This window comes from Athene cunicularia, assembly GCF_003259725.1.
Source record: "Athene cunicularia isolate RWA chromosome 1 unlocalized genomic scaffold, athCun1 chr1_part1, whole genome shotgun sequence".
In the NCBI taxonomy this organism is placed as follows: Eukaryota; Metazoa; Chordata; class Aves; order Strigiformes; family Strigidae; genus Athene; species Athene cunicularia.
The window spans coordinates 18,108,444-18,127,993 of NW_020799091.1; the positions used below are offsets into that span (position 1 = coordinate 18,108,444).

General features: G+C 40.3%; 1 protein-coding gene across 3 annotated transcripts; it reads right to left on the bottom strand.

The window, feature by feature from the left end:
* Positions 1 to 6,735: 6,735 nt before the first annotated feature.
* EEF1AKMT1 (EEF1A lysine methyltransferase 1) lies at positions 6,736 to 18,071 on the bottom strand. Of its 3 annotated transcripts, none has more exons than XM_026856805.1 (5): positions 17,845 to 18,071; positions 12,341 to 12,494; positions 11,329 to 11,411; positions 10,475 to 10,755; positions 6,736 to 9,362 (listed from the first exon to the last, which is right to left on the bottom strand). In XM_026856805.1, the coding sequence occupies exons 1-5, from the start codon at positions 17,904 to 17,906 to the stop codon at positions 9,235 to 9,237; spliced, it is 708 nt and encodes a 235-aa protein (XP_026712606.1). In that variant the 5' UTR covers positions 17,907 to 18,071; the 3' UTR covers positions 6,736 to 9,234. The 3 variants fall into 3 exon arrangements, with proteins under 3 accessions (XP_026712606.1, XP_026712620.1, XP_026712613.1); XM_026856819.1 differs by lacking the exon at positions 17,845 to 18,071 and adding an exon at positions 17,620 to 17,625; XM_026856812.1 differs by lacking the exon at positions 17,845 to 18,071 and adding an exon at positions 16,385 to 16,479.
* Positions 18,072 to 19,550: the final 1,479 nt, after the last annotated feature.

The window sequence follows — 19,550 nt, forward strand, 5'->3', positions numbered from 1 at the left end:
ATACAAGTTACAGCCATGCCCAGCAATTACTTCCAGTATAAGCATGAAAAGCAAGTAAAGAACAAAGCAACAAATACATCACCAGCACAATAAGCAGTGTGGCTACACATGCCAGTACATACACTCCACTGTGTACTTAGTCTTTTATTTCAAAAAACAAGCAGACTTTATCAGCTTTTGCTCTCTGCTAAAAACAGTTACTATAGGTCAGACAGGATCTGTGTGACCTGAGACCATAGTATCACATCTTTGTTTCTGCATCCAGCAACATCCAGAGAGGAACTTGGACATTGTTGATTCAAGCTATACTTCACTTAAGTTACAAGCCTTTCTGCTAATCAGGATTTTCCAGAGACCGGGCATTAATAAGGAAAAAGAAAGGGTCAAACAACAAACTAAGACAACAAAAAAACCAGAAGCTATGCTCTTGAAGGTTTGGGGCAATTCTTTACTTCAAAATGTAGCAGGAGAGGGCAGAAAAAATCATTAACTTTGCAGTTTATCTCAGTGCGGGCATGCAAATGTTACTCTTCTCTGGTTAGAGGAAGAGACAGTGGAGGTGAATTAAAGAAATAGAGTCGTGTTTTCAAGAGGAAAGTTTGCTCTCTAGTATACTAGAGAGCAAAAAACTATTGCAAAAATAATAGTACAGTCTAATTATATTTAAATTATAACATTTTAAAACATCATGTCATAGCTTCAACAGTAATAATGTTATCAAAGATTTGTACCAAGTTTTGAAGAACTCATGGCAGATCAAAGGTTTGGAAATGCTTGAGGTCCTTTTTAATGCTCTGTTTACCCATTCAGTCCAAAATGCAAAACTTAACTCTGCTTAAACCCTTGAATCTCACAGTTTGGAAAGCCAGTCACTTCATACTTCAGTGTGCACTGTAGGACCTAATCAGTTTTGTAAGTTGTTCATGTTTTTTCTTTACACAAACAAGAAGCCAGACAGCAACAGCTACAGCTGTTTTTCCTGGCAAAGAAAACAAAAACATTATATGGTCAAATCGCATTGTAATAATGTTTTCCAGATTAATATATCTATTTTTAGAGATACTAATGAATCTTTATTATTTACTTCCCTATAGAATTTCATATGATCCCACAAGATATCCTAAATACATTCCTGAAGCATACTGTCTGTGCAAAGGCTGCCTCATGGGGATCTTTGGTGAGGAGAATTTTCACTTCCGCAGCACCCCTGTGTACATGCCAACAGTCATCCTCCGTCGCACATCGTCCTGTGCTGGGGGCCGTTATGTCTACACAGAAGATTATGTCACTATCCCAGTGGGCTGCACTTGTGTACCTGAGCAAGAAAAAGAAGCCGAAAGTGTAAATTCCAGCATAGATAAGCAAGAAATGAAGTTGCTGGTAAGCCAGAACAAGCCATCATCAGAATGAAGAATATATAAAGAGTTGTGTTACAGTATTGGCTTCACATCATCATTTCACCATCTCAGGAAACAGCACCACAGCAGCAAACACGTTGACTTACCCTCTTTTTCTACTTACAGTTATTTCAGTTATAAGATGGAAAGTTTGTCCAGTCACTCAGATCATTAGAGGTGACAGTTTATATTAAGAACTTCTTTAGTTCATGTAAGTATTTGTTGCAAATTCCAAAGTAGCTTTCTTTTATCTTAGAGCAGAATTTTATCTTTGCTTATTCACAGTAAATTTTAGAAGATGGATGCAACTGTAAGACATGCTAGCTATTACTATAGCAGACTATTGGTTGTAGATATTTTTAAGGAATCTTTTATACTCTACTTTTAAACACTCATATAAAAAACACACAGCTGCCATACATGTGCCAAATCAGCAGTTAAAAGGGTAATTTCTCTGGCTGGGAGAGCCTTCCTTTGTATTGCATATCTCAAGTCTAAGCAGTGTTCTTGACTGTTACATCTTTGGCTATTTATACACTGCACCAGGGAAACTTTTGCTGAGTTTGAGTCATTCATGAAACAATATTCCATGAGTTTGCTATTTTTAAACATGCCAATTTGCGAAGGGTACAACAGTGTTGAGAAAAAGCATGCTAGAATATTGTAAAACTGCAGTGGAGTTTTCTGGTGTGGACTAAGTCTAATTACACAGCAAATATCAATTAGAAAAAACACAGTTTGGGTCCCAAGAATTCTGTATTAGATTTCATTCATGGTTAACTGCTTAACTGTTTCTTGTGAGAAAACTGTATTCTGTACAGTTGAAAGGCAAAAACCTTTTTCATGTTCAGAGAGGAGATTCCCTATTTTAAGAAATTAAGTATGAAGGATAGGCTTCATCTCAGGTACACTGCAGATGAGTTAACAGGCTGGGTCATGACTTCTAGATGCATGAGGTCATTGAGGTGAGTCCCAGCAAATCCAGATTTGTTAAATCCAACTGATTTATACAATCAGTGTTACTCATTTTCCCCTGTGCTACACATAACAGACAATCACCTTTAGAAGAGGTTAGTCTGTGGAAGAGCAGTCTTCCATCATTGCAGTTTACGGGAACTTGGTGGCAAGCCCTAATCAGAAACCCTAGAGACACAAAAACTTGCGTTTCCAGAACAAGAGACTGAAGGTTGACTCAGTCTGTGAATGAGAATCAGGAATAACCAGGCATACCTTGCACGAACAGAACTCTTCTGAGGGCCAGAATCACCAAAGTAAGTTGATAAATCTCTGAATGCACAGCAGAGAGTATCGTTTACAGCTCATGACTGCAAAATCATTACAAAAAAGAATGAACATCATATGCAGCAATGTATTTGCTACATCAAGAATAACAAAATTGGGCTTCATTCATAGTGGAGAAAGTCCCTGCACTACACAAACACACGCTTCTTTGGAGTGTTGTTGGATGAAGAATGAAAAGACTATAAGCTAACCAGAATTAAATAAAAGTTAATTGGAGAATGAAAATCATAGGATAACTCCTTGTCTTGGTGCATAATTATTGACTGTGCTCTTTATGACTCAGTCTAGTATAACAGTATTTTTATGGTGCAATCTGTATAGCTTCTTACAAAGCCTAAAACAACTTTAAGAACTCCAGAAACCAATAAAAGATTCCCATCACAATGTCAGATTGAAGTTTATAACCGTATTTCTTGTCTTTTCCACAATTCTAGTTGTTTTCAGATCTGTGTTTCCTCAAATTGTGATGCTTCTATCTCAAGGGGAATCTCAAAGAAGGGTTCAAAAAAGGTCATAAAGTGTTTATACTACTCCGAGAACAGCTAATTGCCTAGCTGCTGCCAGCAATTAAAGGTAGTTACCTGTTCCCTGGAGAATGTAAATACTTGCAGCAATTACAGCCACTTTTCCTTCCTCCTAATGTGGAAGAACTTCTCACCCTCTGAGAAGAGGGAAATGGTAATCAAAGACAGAGGGGCTCAAAAGGGAAGCAGATCCGCAAAACTGGAGAAACACTTCATTAGATGATGCTTCAGCAGTCCAAGATCTTAGGTTTCGCTATTAAATTGTGGGTTTTTGTTTGTTTTTTTTTTTTTCCACACACAGCCTTTAAATAGGATGAAGTTGTACCTTCAGAATCCACAGCACAGAAAGCAAAGTCTTCACATTAAAAGGCAGTAAAAACCCCCACCACCAAAAAAATCCCAAACCACACAGCCCTTAACATTTAGTAAATACCCAGAAGGGCTACCAGCTAAAGCTCGGTCTAAACACTGCCCTCCAGCAAAAGTCATCTCTCTGCCCTCACCCTTTTGTTATACAACTCTGTCTGCAACAAATTAGTTACTAGAGCACGTGGATTTATTTGCATGATGTGGAGAAAAAAAATCTCACTTTTTGTTGCAACTCTTTTGTCCTACAGGCATAAATTATGGAATCGGTTTGAGGTTTTCAAGTAACTAGAGTATGTTCTGGGAATTCCTGGGAGTCACAGGCTAAGATCAGGTAAATGGAACACAATTGATTTCACCAGTCCAGAAAAACAGATGCTTTAGCTTACATACAGCTTCAGGAATTGGATGACGGAAAGGAAAGTGTTAGAGAACTGCAAAACCCTGGTGGATCAATAGATCATATATGTTGGCGACGGTCTTCTCATCATACTGCAACAAGTGCAGAAAGCTTCCTATGGTTACAGGCAACCTGATATTATCTTACTTAGAAGCCCCGTTTTCCTCTTTTAATCGTTACCCTTCTGTGACAGAAGCTGAGCCAATTTGCTTCCTGATCCAGCTTTCTGGTTAGGTGTCTTTTAAAAGCTATGTTTACCTTGTAGCGTGAGCAACTTGATAATAATTGGTTAGGGAACAACTGTTTGTTAATGCTTAATATCATGAACTATTAGCCACACAAACATTTCTTAACTTTCAAAATATCCTTCCCTATATAAACCCCTATCTACATTACTTGTGTGGAAGAGGTTGAGTATTAAATGTAGTTTACGTTTGTTTGGAATTTTATTTTTTAAAGAGATCATCACATCATGGATTTATATCAGTTTCATTTCAACTGTGGTGTGACATTTTCCAGCTTCTAGCCCTCTGGTTACAGCTGCTGCAGGCTTGCCTTTAATTTGCATGGGAGGAGGGAGGGTTCACTGGAGTTGCTTCAAGGCTCACAAGCTGTTGACACAAGGCAGACATGAAATGCCTCATTGAACCAACTCCAGGCCCAATAAATCCAAACAATTCAAAGCTGAAACTATCTGGCAGCTGCAGCTGATTTGAGAAAATTTTTGTTGTGCCAGGAAAATCTTTTCCTTCAGTGAGGTTGTCCCTGGAATACATTAGGAGCCACAAAACACAGAACAATATCCTTGGTAAAAAGATTATTTTCTCTTTAAGCGTAGTATTATTAAGATAGGTTGGAAAATTCGTATCGTTCAGGAAGGTTAGAGAAGCCTGAGATGCTAGTTTTGGTTTACTAGCCAGTCATTACATGAAGGTGTTTGTCTGAATAGGTGGAAGTCTACAGTTGCAAGTAAACATGAAATCACATGGGGGAACACAAACAGGAAAGCAACAAGGGGAAAAGGAAAAGGGTTATGATGTGATCAGAAAGTATAAACACCCATTAATCTCACTGAGATTAGGGAACAGCTGTAACTACCTGGACTGAGGCATATGTGTTCCTCAGGGCTCGGTTTTGGGACCATTTCTGTTCAACATCTTTATTGATGATTTTGATAAGGACATAGAGTGTATTATCAGTAAGTTCGCAGATGACACCAAGCTAAGCGGGAGTGTTGACCTGCATGAAGGTAGGGGGCTCTGCAGAGAGACTTGGATAGGTTGGGTCGGTGCCAACGTTAGCAGGCTGAGCCAGGTCCTGCACTTGGGCCACAACAACCCCACTCATTGCTACAGGTTTGGGGAGGTGTGGCTGGAGAGCTGTGTGGAAGAAAAGGATGGGCGGTTCTAATGGACAAGCAGCTGAACATGAGCCACCACTGTGCCCAGGTGGCCAAGAAAGCCAACGGCATCCTGGCTTGTATCAGAAATAGTGTGACCAGCAGGAGGGAAGTGATGGTCTCCCGCTGCTCTGCACTGGTGAGGCCACACCTGGAGTACTGTGTCCAGTTTTGGGCACCTCAACACGAGAGAGATATCAAAGTGTTGGAGCGAGTGCAGAGGAGAGCAACGAAGCTGGTGAAGGGCCTGGAGAACAAATCCTGTGAGGAGTGATTGAGGGACCTTGGACTTTTTACCTTGAGAAGGCTGAGGGGAGACCTCATCACACTCTACAGCTACCTGAAAGGACATCGTAGAGAGGTTGGTGCTGGTCTCTTCTCACAGGTAACGAGTGTAGAACAAGAGAGAATGGCTTTAAACTCAAACAGGGGAGGTTTAGACTGGACATTAGGAAAAAAATTTTCACAGAAAGAGTGGTCATAGAGTGGAATAGGCTGCCCAGGGAGGTGGTGGAGTCCCCATCCCTGGGTGTGTTTAAGGGTCATTTGGATGAGATGCTGGGGGATATGGTGTAGGGGGGAACTTTGTGGCGTAGGGTTGATGGTTGGACTCGATGATCCCAAGGGCCTTTTCCAATCTGAATAATTCTGTAATTTTGTGATATGAGGGAGACCTATGTGTTTTGCTGAGTAGTGGCATGAGCTACCACTTGGTTTTGCAGTACTGTCATCTAAGGGAGCTGCAGAACACAAGCAGACCCAGAGCAGCAGCACAGCTCTGCCACTGCTGATGCACGACTTCTGCAACCCGAACCCGGCCACCCTGTTCCCCACCTCACTGCACCGCCCTGGGGCTGCGCTGAGCAGGTAGCCATGGGAGAGTGACAAAACCAACCATCAGTGATATCTCCCACTTACTTTGGGACACAGGGGCATGGGCAGAGAGGCAAAGGCACTTGCGGGGTACAGAGATGGGCTCACTATGCAGCATCGAGCCGAGAGCAACACCATTTTTAATGGCAAGTACCGATCTTAATGGAAGCAGTACCTTGCTAGAAATGTTTTGTCATCTGGGTTGGGGTGGAGGCAGCTGCAGTATGTTCTCTTTCACCTGGTGCACAAGACCCTGGGCTTCCCTGCCAAGTGTCACATTGACACCGGCAGCAGGGCACTGAGATGCCCAGCAGTGACTGGCAGTGCAGCCAGAGCCAAGGTAGTGCGGCCAACACGCGACTCTGCAGTCCTCAGTGCCACTGGTAGCAGGGTGGTAATGCTGCACCACAGTCTGTTCTAATAGAAAGTCCATCCATGAGACATCCACAGGAAAGAAAGAATGCTAATCACTGCTTGAGGCTGAAGGTTTTTTTCATAATCCTATTATGGAAAAGAGATTTTGCTGTCACACAGTATTTCTTAAAGTTACTATGATGGCACAAAGCACAGATTCACTATGCATTTTTGTGACTTGTAACCTTCACACAGCTACTTCCTTGGAAACAAGTATGACAAAAATAGTTTACCTCCTACCATTGATGAAGGCTGTGAATGCCCCTAGTCAAGCTCTGCTTGGGCAGCCGCCTGCATTCACCAGGCTTTTAGGAGGGAAGCTGGTGGACAACGGGCTGCTCTGTTGAGTGCATTTATACAGATTTACATGTACCCTCATTTTCATAATCGTGCATCTTCACAGTGCCTCTTTTCAAAGCCACCCAACCTATATGTGAGAAGTAGCAGTTATTTTCTTGGTGAACTGAATTTCTTGGTACAACTGAATGGTGGACTTTAAGAAAGGTCTCTGATGAAGTTAGCAAAGTTGTCTTTTAATTCTGATATAGAGAGCCCAACAAACACACAGTTACCAAAATGAAGCAGGCAACTGAAAGAATTAATAGCAAAGCAGCAACATAGGTGAAGTTTGTATTTGAACTGCACATTCTAATTGGGGGGTGAAGAATATCATCCCTTCTGAAAATACCTGTCCCACTTAAAGCCTCTACGTAGATAAAAATAAAGTTTCAGGAATTACTTCATTGTCTCCATCTGCTTCATGTGCAAGGCACTGAGGTAATAATCATAAAACAGTTTACAATTGTGAAGTATAGATTTCTGCCAATATCTGTGCATTTAACATTCTGGTTTGCTTTATTTTGAAACTGGCCACATAAAATCAATGGTGTAGCCTCCAGGCAAACAGCTAAACTCAGCTGTATGTCACCTGTGGACTGTCCTTTTTGAGGGGGGATTCTGGCTTTACTGGGCTCAGCAGCAAGGATGGCTTCTGGTTTGAAAGACAAAACTGTATCAGCCATGGGCTCAGACACTGCCAGAAGAGCTTGCTCTCCATCCTCCCTGCAAGCTCTTCCTCCATTTGTCTATTAGAAACAGCGGGAGTTTATCAATACATTATGTTTTACCTCAGTGGCCTTGTAAGATTCAACGATTTCTAAGATGCTGCTTCTACTGCTCTGCTGCTGTCTGCAACAGGACAAAGACAAAACTGGGCAATTGGAAAAAAAAAAGGACTGTTCTTGTAACTACAAACTTGACATACCTGTAAATCATTTTTAGCTTGGTATTGAAATCTACTAAAAAGCAGGCACTACATTTAATCAGATCCATTATGATTCAAGATTTAAGGGACTAACATGTATGGGTCACATCACTACAGAAGTATCTTATAACCAACAGTAAGAATAACTCCAAGTGAGAACCCATGAACACAGTCTGAAGCATTACTACAAGGACAGGCTGATGTGTTGCATTTTTATTTAGTAATTACTTCGTATTCCAGGTGATTTGGCTTGACTAATAAGTAGGATTCTTAATGAACCTAAAGCTCTCTGTAATGGGGAAATCCTTATTGTGCTTTTTTCAAAAGAGACATCAAGTTTATACCACCTCTGGAGATTAGCTTAACTAGTAAATCAAACAGCCTAGTTGTGTGGTCTTTTGAAAGCTTATGACTTTGTTGCGCTAACACATAAACACTGTAAAATAAACGCGCTGTACTTCTGCAAAGAGACATTTAACAACTTAGATTACTTCTTCTCTAGTACAGCATTTGTACATACACAAGTTTAGATGGTGGTAAGTGATGACAGAATAGATCTTTCTGTTACAAAAAGAAAGGCTGGGCTTTAGAGAAAAGGTGAAATAATAACCACAAATTTTTAAAAAGCCAGTCTGGCAACAGTAGTGGATAGCAGGTCTTATCTTACTTGGCAACTGGTAGGTAGTTCTGATTATTATTAAAAACAACTGTAGAGGCCTCCCCAGAAGGAGACCTATCTTCTCTTCTAGTTAACCTTTATAAAAATATGAGCCTGCTGGATAATGAATCTGAAAACATGTGACACATTCAGAGCAAACTTCTCTCAGTCCTCTAAGGGAGTACATCTCAAGATTGAGAGGAGACCAGTATTCATGCTCTTTGAACCATCCACTAGCTACCAAGTCATCAGCTCTGAAGCAATGATGATCCTGATGTCTGTGAGGAAAGCACCTATGTGTTGTTATAAGCCAACCAGCTAAAACCACTTCAGAGAGGTCAGTGAAGAGTCCTTGAATGGTAAAAACTACCAGTTAATAGAATGAAACTCCTAACAGGGAAGTTCCCATTATCCACTATCTGCATTGTTTGGTCCCCATTTACCTAACAGGTAGGATAAAAACCAGTAACTGCAAATGCTTACACATTTAAAACAGAGAGGCTATCACATCGTGTTGATTAAAGCTAGCCCAGAAACAGTACTTGGAGCTGAATATTTCAGCATTGAGAAATGTGGATTCACTGATAAAAAACAGAAAGGAGCTTGACTGAAAAAGTTGTAGATCATCTTATGAGAATCAGTCCAGTCCAGAAGCATAGTTCACGTAACATCGAAATTCATTGGCTAAATTTCGCAAGTGTTTTGGAATAAACTTGCATATCTTCACACCAAGGTGCTTTGCTGCCTGTTCCTCCATGACTGCACCTGCAGCAAAAATAATTAGTATTTGATGAGAAAAACAGTAACAGAATGTTTGGGCTTTTTTAATAGCTCCTCCCAAATGCATATATACAGAGCCTACTTTTTTTTTTAAGGAAGCAGCTACACTGTCAGCCCTCTAACAACTGAATCTATAGGGAAATCTAAAATAAATATGAAAGAATGGAAGATGCCCCAAGGAAATGAATGCCCTAGAAGTTTCATAAAAATAGGTAGAGGGTAAGATCAGTGCCCCTTTTATAGAAAACAGAAACTTGAACTCAATCTTCTAGCTACATGCCAAAGAAATTACATGGTAGGGAGCCATGGGAAATGCAAACAGATTACATACACTCTTCCACTTAAATAAACCACAGTGTGATATTTACAGCTACACACAGAGAAACCATTTCCTTGAGCAGTATTTCTCAAACTTTGTAAACTGAAGGACCACCTATCCATTTTAGGGAAAAAAATTCTGAGAGCCACCCTTGTGCATGACTGCCATGTGCAATTAGACAAAGTAGGCTTTCTATAGCCATATATTCTTTTATTTTTTCTTTATTTTGCCTTTTGGTTGACTTCCCTCGAATTGTATGTATAGAGGGTTTTTTTTCAAAAGTTTCCTGGATGTCTTCAGATGTCTTGTAAGATTACAGTTTAAAAAAACACCATGACTAAGGCATCTACTCATCGCTTTTAAACCAGCAAGTGTATCTTCATAAAGAAGGACCTGCAAGTACAGTTGGTAAGTTACACAGTTTCAATGCTCTTATCACTGTTTTTTAATTCCTCCTGCTGTATTTCAGTGTCTAAGAGCTCCTTACTTGAATCACAGTGGCAGAGTCCCCTCATATATTCATTCACATTACAGTTTCTATAATATTTCTATAAAACTCATAATGCCATATGAAAAAAGTACTGACTTCAACTATTAAAAACCACATGCCTTCAGTTTAAAATAAACATCGAACTAAAATATGCAATAAAAAGTTTAGGATACGCATTCCTTCTTGAATTAATGATAAATCCGTATTACTGAGTTAGTATTTTTCTCACTTTTTTCTTTTTAGAGAAAAAGATGCTTAATGGTGACCTAATGTTTTTATTAATTATACCTGTGCAAAGCAGAATCTTTCCTCTTGTTAAGTATTTGATGGTCTCTGCAGTTTTTTGAAGACACTCCTCAGACAGATAGGGTGGATCTGCTATTACGATGTCAAAACTGTGTGGCAGGAGATTTTCAGGTAAGTTCAAAGGGTGGTTGTAATCATAGAAGATAAATTCTTCTCCATATACAGAAAACCTTCTGTCATACTCCAGTATACACACTGAAAAGTCTTTACCATCATGTTCTTTCAGTTTCTGGTACACACTTGGTGCACTAACACATGCTATCCTGAAGAAGAGAAAATAACTTAGAATATTAATTTAAAAGGCAAACGACAACAAAAAAACCCCCTACAGCAGTCCTCAGGACTTCTTTAGGAAAATATTTTAAACACTAGTCCCAAAAATGTAAGCCATTCTTCCTCCATTCTAACAAATTAAGATTAACTACAGAGAAAATCTTATTTCAGAACAGCAAGGAAATATACCTGAAAACTTAAAAACAACCCCTTACAGAAATAGGAAGAGAACCAAGTTTTACTATCTGTTCTACAGCAATGTTGTATGAAAACAGGGAAAAGAATTACAAGTTATTAATATGCTCTGGATCTTTTTGTTTCTCAAAAATTAAAAATACTCACAGTAAACTTTCACAAGGCAGAGCCTACAACATTCAATGAAATGCTAAATGGTAAAATTAGTACGAACTATTAATTAAATAATAGCATTTCTGCAATATCTCAACTAAGAAAGGTGAATTACAATGAGTAATTAATTAAGCTGCATGTTCTGTCTACCTAGTTGAAATGAAATATTTACAAACAAGACACATTAAATCTACAATGTAATTATTAAAACCCACCTGCCACCTTTTCCAGCTGCCACAACCACTTCATTAGCCAGGCATGATGCAGTTTCATCGCTGTACCAAAACTGGCTCAGTTGCTGGAGAAAGATAATGCACAGTTACAAACAACATCAAATCTTCTGACTGTGCTATGTACAGTTAGGTGTGGTGAGTCATATCTGAAGAAAACCAAAATCCATAGCAAATTCTCAGTTCATAAACTGTACAGCTGGAAAGGTGCCTGTTTTTCTGACACGTCTTTTTACTTCTGTAATCCAGTGATACGCTGCAGACAGCTTTACACTGTGTGTTTGCAAAGCATTTACTTCAGTATCAGGAAAACCAAGTAATGCAAAACCACTGATGAGGTTAGTTCAAACCCAATATACAGATGCACAATATTTATGCACACTTAACTTGAGTTTCTTTAGAGGAAGAGGAGAAAGGAAGTTGAAAAGTGACAGTATAGAAGGAACTAAAGGATAAAAGCACTAAATCAGAAGAGATCAGAAAGAGGAAGAATAAAACCTCACAATCCAGAGGCAAATAAAAAATCAGTCTGTCAGAAGAAAAAAAAAAAAAAAGCAAAGCAGCCATCCACAAAACCAAATAAAGAAAATACAGAAAGAAAAATTATATGAAAGGAAACATCACTTGATGGTGTTACACTGTGTTTGTCTCAAACTCAGGGAAGGATCTTTACTACCTTCACATGCCAGGCTGGAGTTAAAATTTCCAGAAGGGAAATTTCCAGAAGGGTGCTTCTGTTGGCAACTTTATTCCCTCTCCATGTAATTTCAGTTTGTACCCCTCCACACACATGTAGAACAGACAACTATACCCAGATTTAATATTACAGCAAATATCCCTACAGTGTTATTGTCTATGAATAGTTTGATTTTGCTATTTTAGAAACATCCTGAGTATTCCCCTTTTTCATTTCATTTCATTATCCATCCACAAAAGAAACCTGGTGAAGGCTACTCCTCTAACTGTGCTTCATTCACTGAAGTTTATAGTTTCTTACCCAGTCTTCTTCTATTGAGCCAATGGAATATTGATTAAACCCCTGGGAGGTCTTCATGCCCTCTCTCTGCTGCTGTTCCAAATAGAACTCCTGGAGGGCAGCCAATGTATGGGATGAAAGCTGGGGAATGTCATCATCATCATCATCCATTTTTCTAGACGTCAACCAGAGGAAAAAAAAAAAAATTAAATTAACCCTTTTCAATGGTGAATGCTTTTAATAATGGCATAGTCTCCTGAGGTAAAACAACCTTCACTGACAAGGCAGACTTAGTCTAACAGCTAACTAGGAAAACCTCCTAACAAGAGAAAACATACTCCCTCTGCTTAGGAACTCTTAAACCAGTGAAAGGCAGATTGGAAATAACATGTCTCCAGAGAGACTTCAGGAACAGCAGCAACACTGTTCCCTTGCTATATAGCACAGATTTGGCTTGTACTGTTACAGGGAAGTTGTCATTACAGTTCTTGATTTCCTGAATCTATACACCTTTTTTGTATCAGCTTGCAGAAGAAAAAAAATCTTTGGTGGATCTGGCAAATCCTGTAGAAATTATTCCCTTCCCTCCTAAAAATAATGATAGCTACTGGTAATTCCTCCCCATATTCAAAAGTCACACAACTCTGACTCAAAATGAAGTAAACTAGCATTCTAGGACCTGCATCATCTGGCTTTAACTTCCACACCATAAAAAGAATCTGAATGCCAGAAACCTACAAACAAAAGGCAAGAAGCTGCAGGTGTTCTTTTCAGATAACACTACTTGGCCAAAAAAATTGTGTATTTTGTGCATAAAAACATTAACACAACTCGTATCAAAAAGACACGGTATATACTAATGGAAAAGTACCACCACTTTCAGAAAACTTGAACTGGGTTACGCTGCACAGCGTCACTGAACCAGGCTCACCCTCGCCAGCTCTGCAGCATCTGCCCAGAGGGCAAGCTGAAGCGTTTGTGTCCTTCCTAGAAGAGACAGTGCCACCTCGTGGAACGAAGGTGATGAAAACAGGAATGTGAAAAGTACGTGAAAAGTACTGGAGAAAACCTTACAGCAGCCTTCCAGTACCTACCCAGGGGGTCTACAAGAAATCTGGGGAAGGACTCTTTATCAGGGAGTGTAGTGATAGGATGAGGTGTTAACGCTTTTAAACTAGATTTAGATTAGATATAATTATGAAATTCTTTCCTGTGAGGGTGGTGAAGCACTGGAACATGTTGCCCAGAGAAGCTGTGGCTGCCCCCTCCCTGGCAGTGTTCAAGGCCAGGTTGGACGGGGCTTTGAGCAACCTGGGCTAGTGGAAGGTGTCCCTGCCCATGGCAGGGGGTTGGAACTAGGTGATCTGTAAGGTCCCTTCTGATCCAAACCATTCTGTGATTCTATGTAAACTGGAAAAGATTATTTTCTCAAAAAACTAATTTTCTCTGCATCTCCTCCAAGAACTACTACACGAGCAATGACTTTAACAGAACTTGGAAACAGGCGTACGCCTGCCTTTGTGCAGAAGTCACCGAAAGAACTGCATGCTGTCTGAACTGTGTGCAGCTTCAAAAGTTAAGTGTAATTTCAAGTATAGCTGCTCACGTTTTTTCTTCTCCCCATTCCCTGCATTGCAAAGAGAACTCCAAAATTCAAAGTCCCCACCCTTCCCTCCATGCTGCTCACCCTAGCAGAGCTTTCAAGACATTTCCTAAAACACAGCTTCTTACTTGCTGGAAAAATGGTACCCTTAACCTGCTCCTGTGAGATAACTCATCAGTATTCACTAATAGAATAATTACTCTGACATTTCACTGACACAGTATGTACCTATATGTAGTAAGAGTAAAGCATTTGGCTTTTCCAGAGTATTGTTTATGGACTTGCTGGTTTCTGAGTCTGGGTTGGCCAAATAGGGAATGTTCAGAACCTAAGACCCACCTATCCCATTAGCCTCAGGCAACAGGAGAATTCTGGAGTCACGCTACCTAGTAAAACCCTAGTTAAATTATGTATTATTTAAAGCATTTACTACAAAAATTGCTTGAAGTTCACAGAGATAATATAGTTTCTAGCAACAATGACCTAACAGTATGCAATGCTACAACCCATTTTGGGGCCTATACAAGAACTTTTTTTGTTAGGACATATGTTAGAAGTTTAAAAATCACTCCTCATCTCAGGCTTTCTTTTTCATTAAGTGCATCATACATGTAGTAATCTGGCTTGCTATTATCCCCTAAGCAAGGAGACATCTATGCTTTGACACTTACGGTGAAACAGATGCAAACCTGCAGTTCTTAAGTCAAAAGCTGAAATTCTGATTTTATGTTCAGTGAGCCCATACGGGCATTTGCAAGGACTAAATCCATGTCTGTGAAATGAAACCCTCACTCATAAAATTGCCGATGAAGCATTACCCACTGTTTCAGTAGATTAAAAGGCAGACAGCCATAGACATCTTTTTATAATAAATATTTTTTCAGTTGATTTTTTTAATAGTCTTCCTTTTGGTTAGTAAATTAAAGCCTTAGGAACCAACCAGTAATTAACTGTGAGGCTGCAAGTAAAGGTAACTCAGAACATATGGCAGAAATATTCTGTACATCTATTAAGAACACCTTCAAAAATCAAGATATTTTTCTGAACGTACATATACTGTCAACATATACTGACTTAGGTCACTCACATGAAGACATCTGCATGCTCAAGAACTACGTCATCAGAAAACTATTAAAGTAAGGGAGTTTATGTGAACAAGACTTGTAAATTTCTTTGGCTTCAAGGAAGCTCTATTGCTTGAAAGCCCCTCTGCACCCCTCCAAGACAGTTCACTGATCTCAAGTCCAGAAACAACCCTGAAAGTTTTGGGGGAGGATGGGAGGAAGCAGAGAAACCCACAGTGCCTCTGGCTCTTAGGGAACCTTTACACCCTATTAAAGCCCAAGGCCCCTGAGCCCTGCGGCTCCAGGTGGCCCACCTGTGCTTGCCCCAGGCCCTGGGTCTCTCCAGGAGCAGCCTGTGCTCTGTCCTCAGGCAGACTCTACGAGAGCCACATGGGGGGACAGGGCTGCATTTTAGGAATGCCTTGGGATTCAGAGCATCCATAACACATACGGTGCTGATACAGCCATATTACCTACATTATAAAACCCTTGCATTAATAGGAATACAAGGGTTAAAACTACCAACATGGCAAATTTTCTTTACTATTATTCTTAAGTATTGCATTTGCATCTAATTAAAAAGCAAAACAATAAAGAAAACAGATTTCCAATAACAGCTTAAGAATACTACATACAGAGTTTGGGAAAATAAGACTCATTGTGAAGTCAAAGTTCATCTAAAGGAAAGCAGGAAAAAAAGGGGGTAAGCTCCCACAGATACAGTGGAACATGAACAGGCAGGCTCATGTTTATAGGGTAAAATGGCAAATTTGAACGTTACTGGCCTCTAAAGGCCCAGATCTACCCATAACATGGGAAAAGCAAGGTGACTGCAACTACACCACTGCTCACACAGTGCAGAAGGTAGGATGAAGGTGGTGGAGATGCCTGTAGACTCCTTACTCCCTCCCCCTCTGCACAGCTCAATCTCTGTATTAGCTGATGAACTGTTCAGGTAAATATCATCACTACAGAGTGACAGCTCTTCAAAGAAAACAAAAAATAAATGAAAAGAGACAATACCAAGTGAAAACAGCAGCACAGGAGACTCCAAGGTCCTGTCTACACAAGAATAACTATATAACGTTTACTGCTGTCATGTATGAAAAATCTAATTTTATAGCCAAATTCCAAAGTGGAGAAAAAAACCCACCCCAAGTTAGAAGGAACACTATGGAAAAATTAACTCACTCAAGAATTCCTACAGTCTTTGGTCCCCTGTATGTTTGGTCTACCTGTAACTATGAAATTATAATAATCTGGAAACCAGTACTCTCTGAGGTAGAGTGCAGCTTTATGCCCAAATGTAACTAACTGTGTGACCCCATCCAGAGAAGTCTGGAAACTTGCAGTCACCAGGTCAGCTGAGGTAAGCTGCCACCTTGCACTATAGTTCACCCCATAAAGAGAGAAAACGTAGCTTGCTCCAGAGGTCAGACTTTTCTACATCCACAGCATTACTTGAGATGAAGCTCCTCTTCTGTGGGGGAAGGCAGGCAGGAGGTGGGATCCATATTTACCAAGCCACCTCAAAAAATACTCTCATTGTGAACTGCTTTTTCAGAGCTTTTACCAATAGATTGTACCAAAGGTGACTGGCTAACGTTTCTCTCCCAAAGAGGAAGCGTCAACCTAACTCATGTCTTAAGACAGGCCTCCCAAATGCCCACGCAACTTGGAAATACCATTTGGTAAGTGTACAAGCAAAAGGACACGTTGCTGCTCTGCCAGTTTCCAATGCTCATTCTCTTATGGTACCCTAAAGATGTCATTTCATTGTAATAAAATGTCCCTTATCTGAAAGGGGAAGGAGAGACTAGGGAAAGGAGATGAAAGGCCAAGGAATAGGAATACAACTGGAAAGTCACGCTGCTCATCGCTGGGAAGGGTAAGGAAGAGGGTGGCATTTGCCCCTTTTACCAAGAATATAAAAAGCACATATGCAACCTCAGAAAACATTTTATTCTGGAGTAACTTGGACCTATGGATAGATAGCATGAAATGGAGTTAAACATAGTTGTATTTTTCCCAAGCAACCCAAGTCACTATTTGAGACAAACAGCTCATCATCTATGCTGTTCACAACACATATCAAGAAAAGCTGGACAATGGTGTGTAACTGTAATGAAAATCACCTGGAAGGGGCTGCAACCACCTGCTTGGAGGTGAACACGTCCCCATCAGAGGGGCTGGAAAGTTAATAAAAGACTCGACATGTGCCCTACTACCTTAAAACCAGGAAGGTACTGTGCTCTGCTCAACCTTCAGTTTCTTAATGCATACAGGTGGCCAAACTAACCCACACATACGTGCCGAGGGTAGTAAAAGCCCAGACAGAGAAACCTTCTCTCCTACTGGAAACAATTTTTCATATCTTTAAATCCTAAAAAAGAGTTGATTGTCAATGATTTGACAAGATACTGGGAGAATTGCCAAATGTACTTTCACAGGAACAACTGACAGAGCAAAGTGTATGAAATACTTCACTCAAAAGTAATTTCGACAAAAAAGTCCTCCTGCTAGCTAGCGTGGTCTAGTCAGAAGAAACTGAGTATTGCTAGGCCCTACCTACATCTGTTTTATAAAGTCTCCTAATACAAATCAAAACTTCTCAAACATCCATCCTCAAGCACAGGCAGCCAGCTTGCTCCCCTGAAAAAACCTCAAAACCTCATTTTTGTAGCCCAGGTGCCATGAAACAGAACATTCTCTGAACAGGACAGCCAAGATGGGTGACTTCAGAAAAGCTGAACTGACAAACCTGCACACAAACCTGAAGCAGTTTTCTTATGTACTAATGGTTTTGTGGAGTAGGGGAAGAGGGACAAGGCAGGATTTGTGGACCAGGAGCAGCTTACCTGCCATGGATCTGAGAACAGCTCCATTTCAGGATTAAGTCTGGAGAACTTTTTGTTAACATCCATGCAAATGGTTCAAGAGGAAAGCTGTACTAGTTCAGATTAAGGGTTGATACTGGTCATTCTTCTGTCCTGAAGGTGCCTAAAAGCAGCTGTCTTGGAGAGAGATAAGGCAAGTGTATGTGATGCCTCCAGAACTCTATCCTCTCCCAGACTTTAAGCATTTTCCACTAAGGGAGTTGTTTCTGCCTCTGAAGTGATTTATTCTGTGAATGCAGTTCTCTTAGAGACACTTGTCCAATATTCCTTAAATTCACATAGTTTTTTAATCTATAATATCAGCTGGTAAGAAGTTTTATTTTATGAATAACTACCTCATCTTGGTGTGAACATGGCTACTACCTTCACATGATGCAAATACCTCATGTACTGGAAGAGAAAGCAAATGGTTGAGCCTTTATACACTCTCCAACTCACTCCACGAGTCATTTCACAGACACCTGTAAATCATCACTCTGCAAGTTGGCTCTTTTCTAGTTTGAAGGGTCTTAACTTCATCAAGTTAAAGTTCTTCATCAAGTTCTTCATCAAGACAAAAGTCTTTCCATGCATTTGCTCATCCTTTTAAAATGCTTCTAATGTACCTTTTTTTTTTTTTTTTTTAAGATGAGACTAGAACTCTATGAAATATCTAAAATATAGGTGATGTTAATGTTAATTTAACTTACAGTAATGTTAATTTAATGATGTTTTCTGTTACAGTATATCAATTTTCCTCAAAAATTCTGATGTTTGATGTGCTTTTCTGGCTGCCACCAAACACTGATATAATGTTTTTGGAAAACCACATATGATAATCCCAGTCTCCCGCCTGAGTGGTAATGCTGTCTGATGACATGATTAAGTAGAATTTACAAAGAAATTTAAAAGGATCTGCCAAGAGCTTCAAAATATCAGCACGTACAGAACAAAACTAAACAGCAGTTCTGGTCCCTTCATCTCAACAAAAAGCAGAGAAAATACTGAAAAGGTTCAATATGGGTAATGAGACATCCGAAGACTAGAACAGCTTTTCAAAGGGAATGAGTACACGGAAGAAGCAACTGAGAAGGGGTATGACAGAACATACAACCACGAATGGCATGAACACCACAGGCAGAGATCACTACTGTTTTCCAAGGCAGGAACTAGAATGCAACAAGTGTGGGCTGCAAGATTGCCTGGTTCAAAAAAAACTGAAAGGAGCTGGTTCTTGACACAAGGTGTTGCTGAGCTACAGAATCTATCAGTGATATTTCATAGTGCTTCAAAGTGATAAAGTTTATGGAAGAACAACTCTCAGATTACTAAATATTTAGAAATAGCGTTGTATTCGAAAAGTAAGGTTTGAAAGCCTGGTGGCTACTTGAAGATATAAGGTATGATGTAATTCTAGCCCCGTTCTCATCTCTCTTAAATAAGCACAGAGAGTAGGCTGGACTCGGAACCGCTGTTATCCTCCTGCACGTGAGTGACGGAGCACTGGCAGGCCCTCTTTTCCTGTTCCCTTCTGTATTTAGTTACTTTGCGCCCACTGCTGCAAGCACTCAACCCCCGCGCCCCTCCGGCCCCCCGAGCACGCTGTCGGAAAGGCGAGCCCACCGCCGCCCGCCGGCCCGCTCCTCGGCCGCCATCTGCCCCTTCCGAGCTGGCAGCGGCGCGTCCTC

Excerpts from the sequence above, each read along its gene's own strand:
- EEF1AKMT1 (XM_026856805.1), bottom strand. The coding sequence starts at position 17,906 with ATGTTAACAAAAAGTTCTCCAGACTTAATCCTGAAATGGAGCTGTTCT. Across the intron at positions 12,495-17,844 it reads TGTTCTCAGATCCATGGCAG|AAAAATGGATGATGATGATG; the intron begins GTAAGCTGCTCC and ends GTTGACGTCTAG. Across the intron at positions 9,363-10,474 it reads AAAGATTCTGCTTTGCACAG|GTGCAGTCATGGAGGAACAG; the intron begins GTATAATTAATA and ends TTTTTGCTGCAG.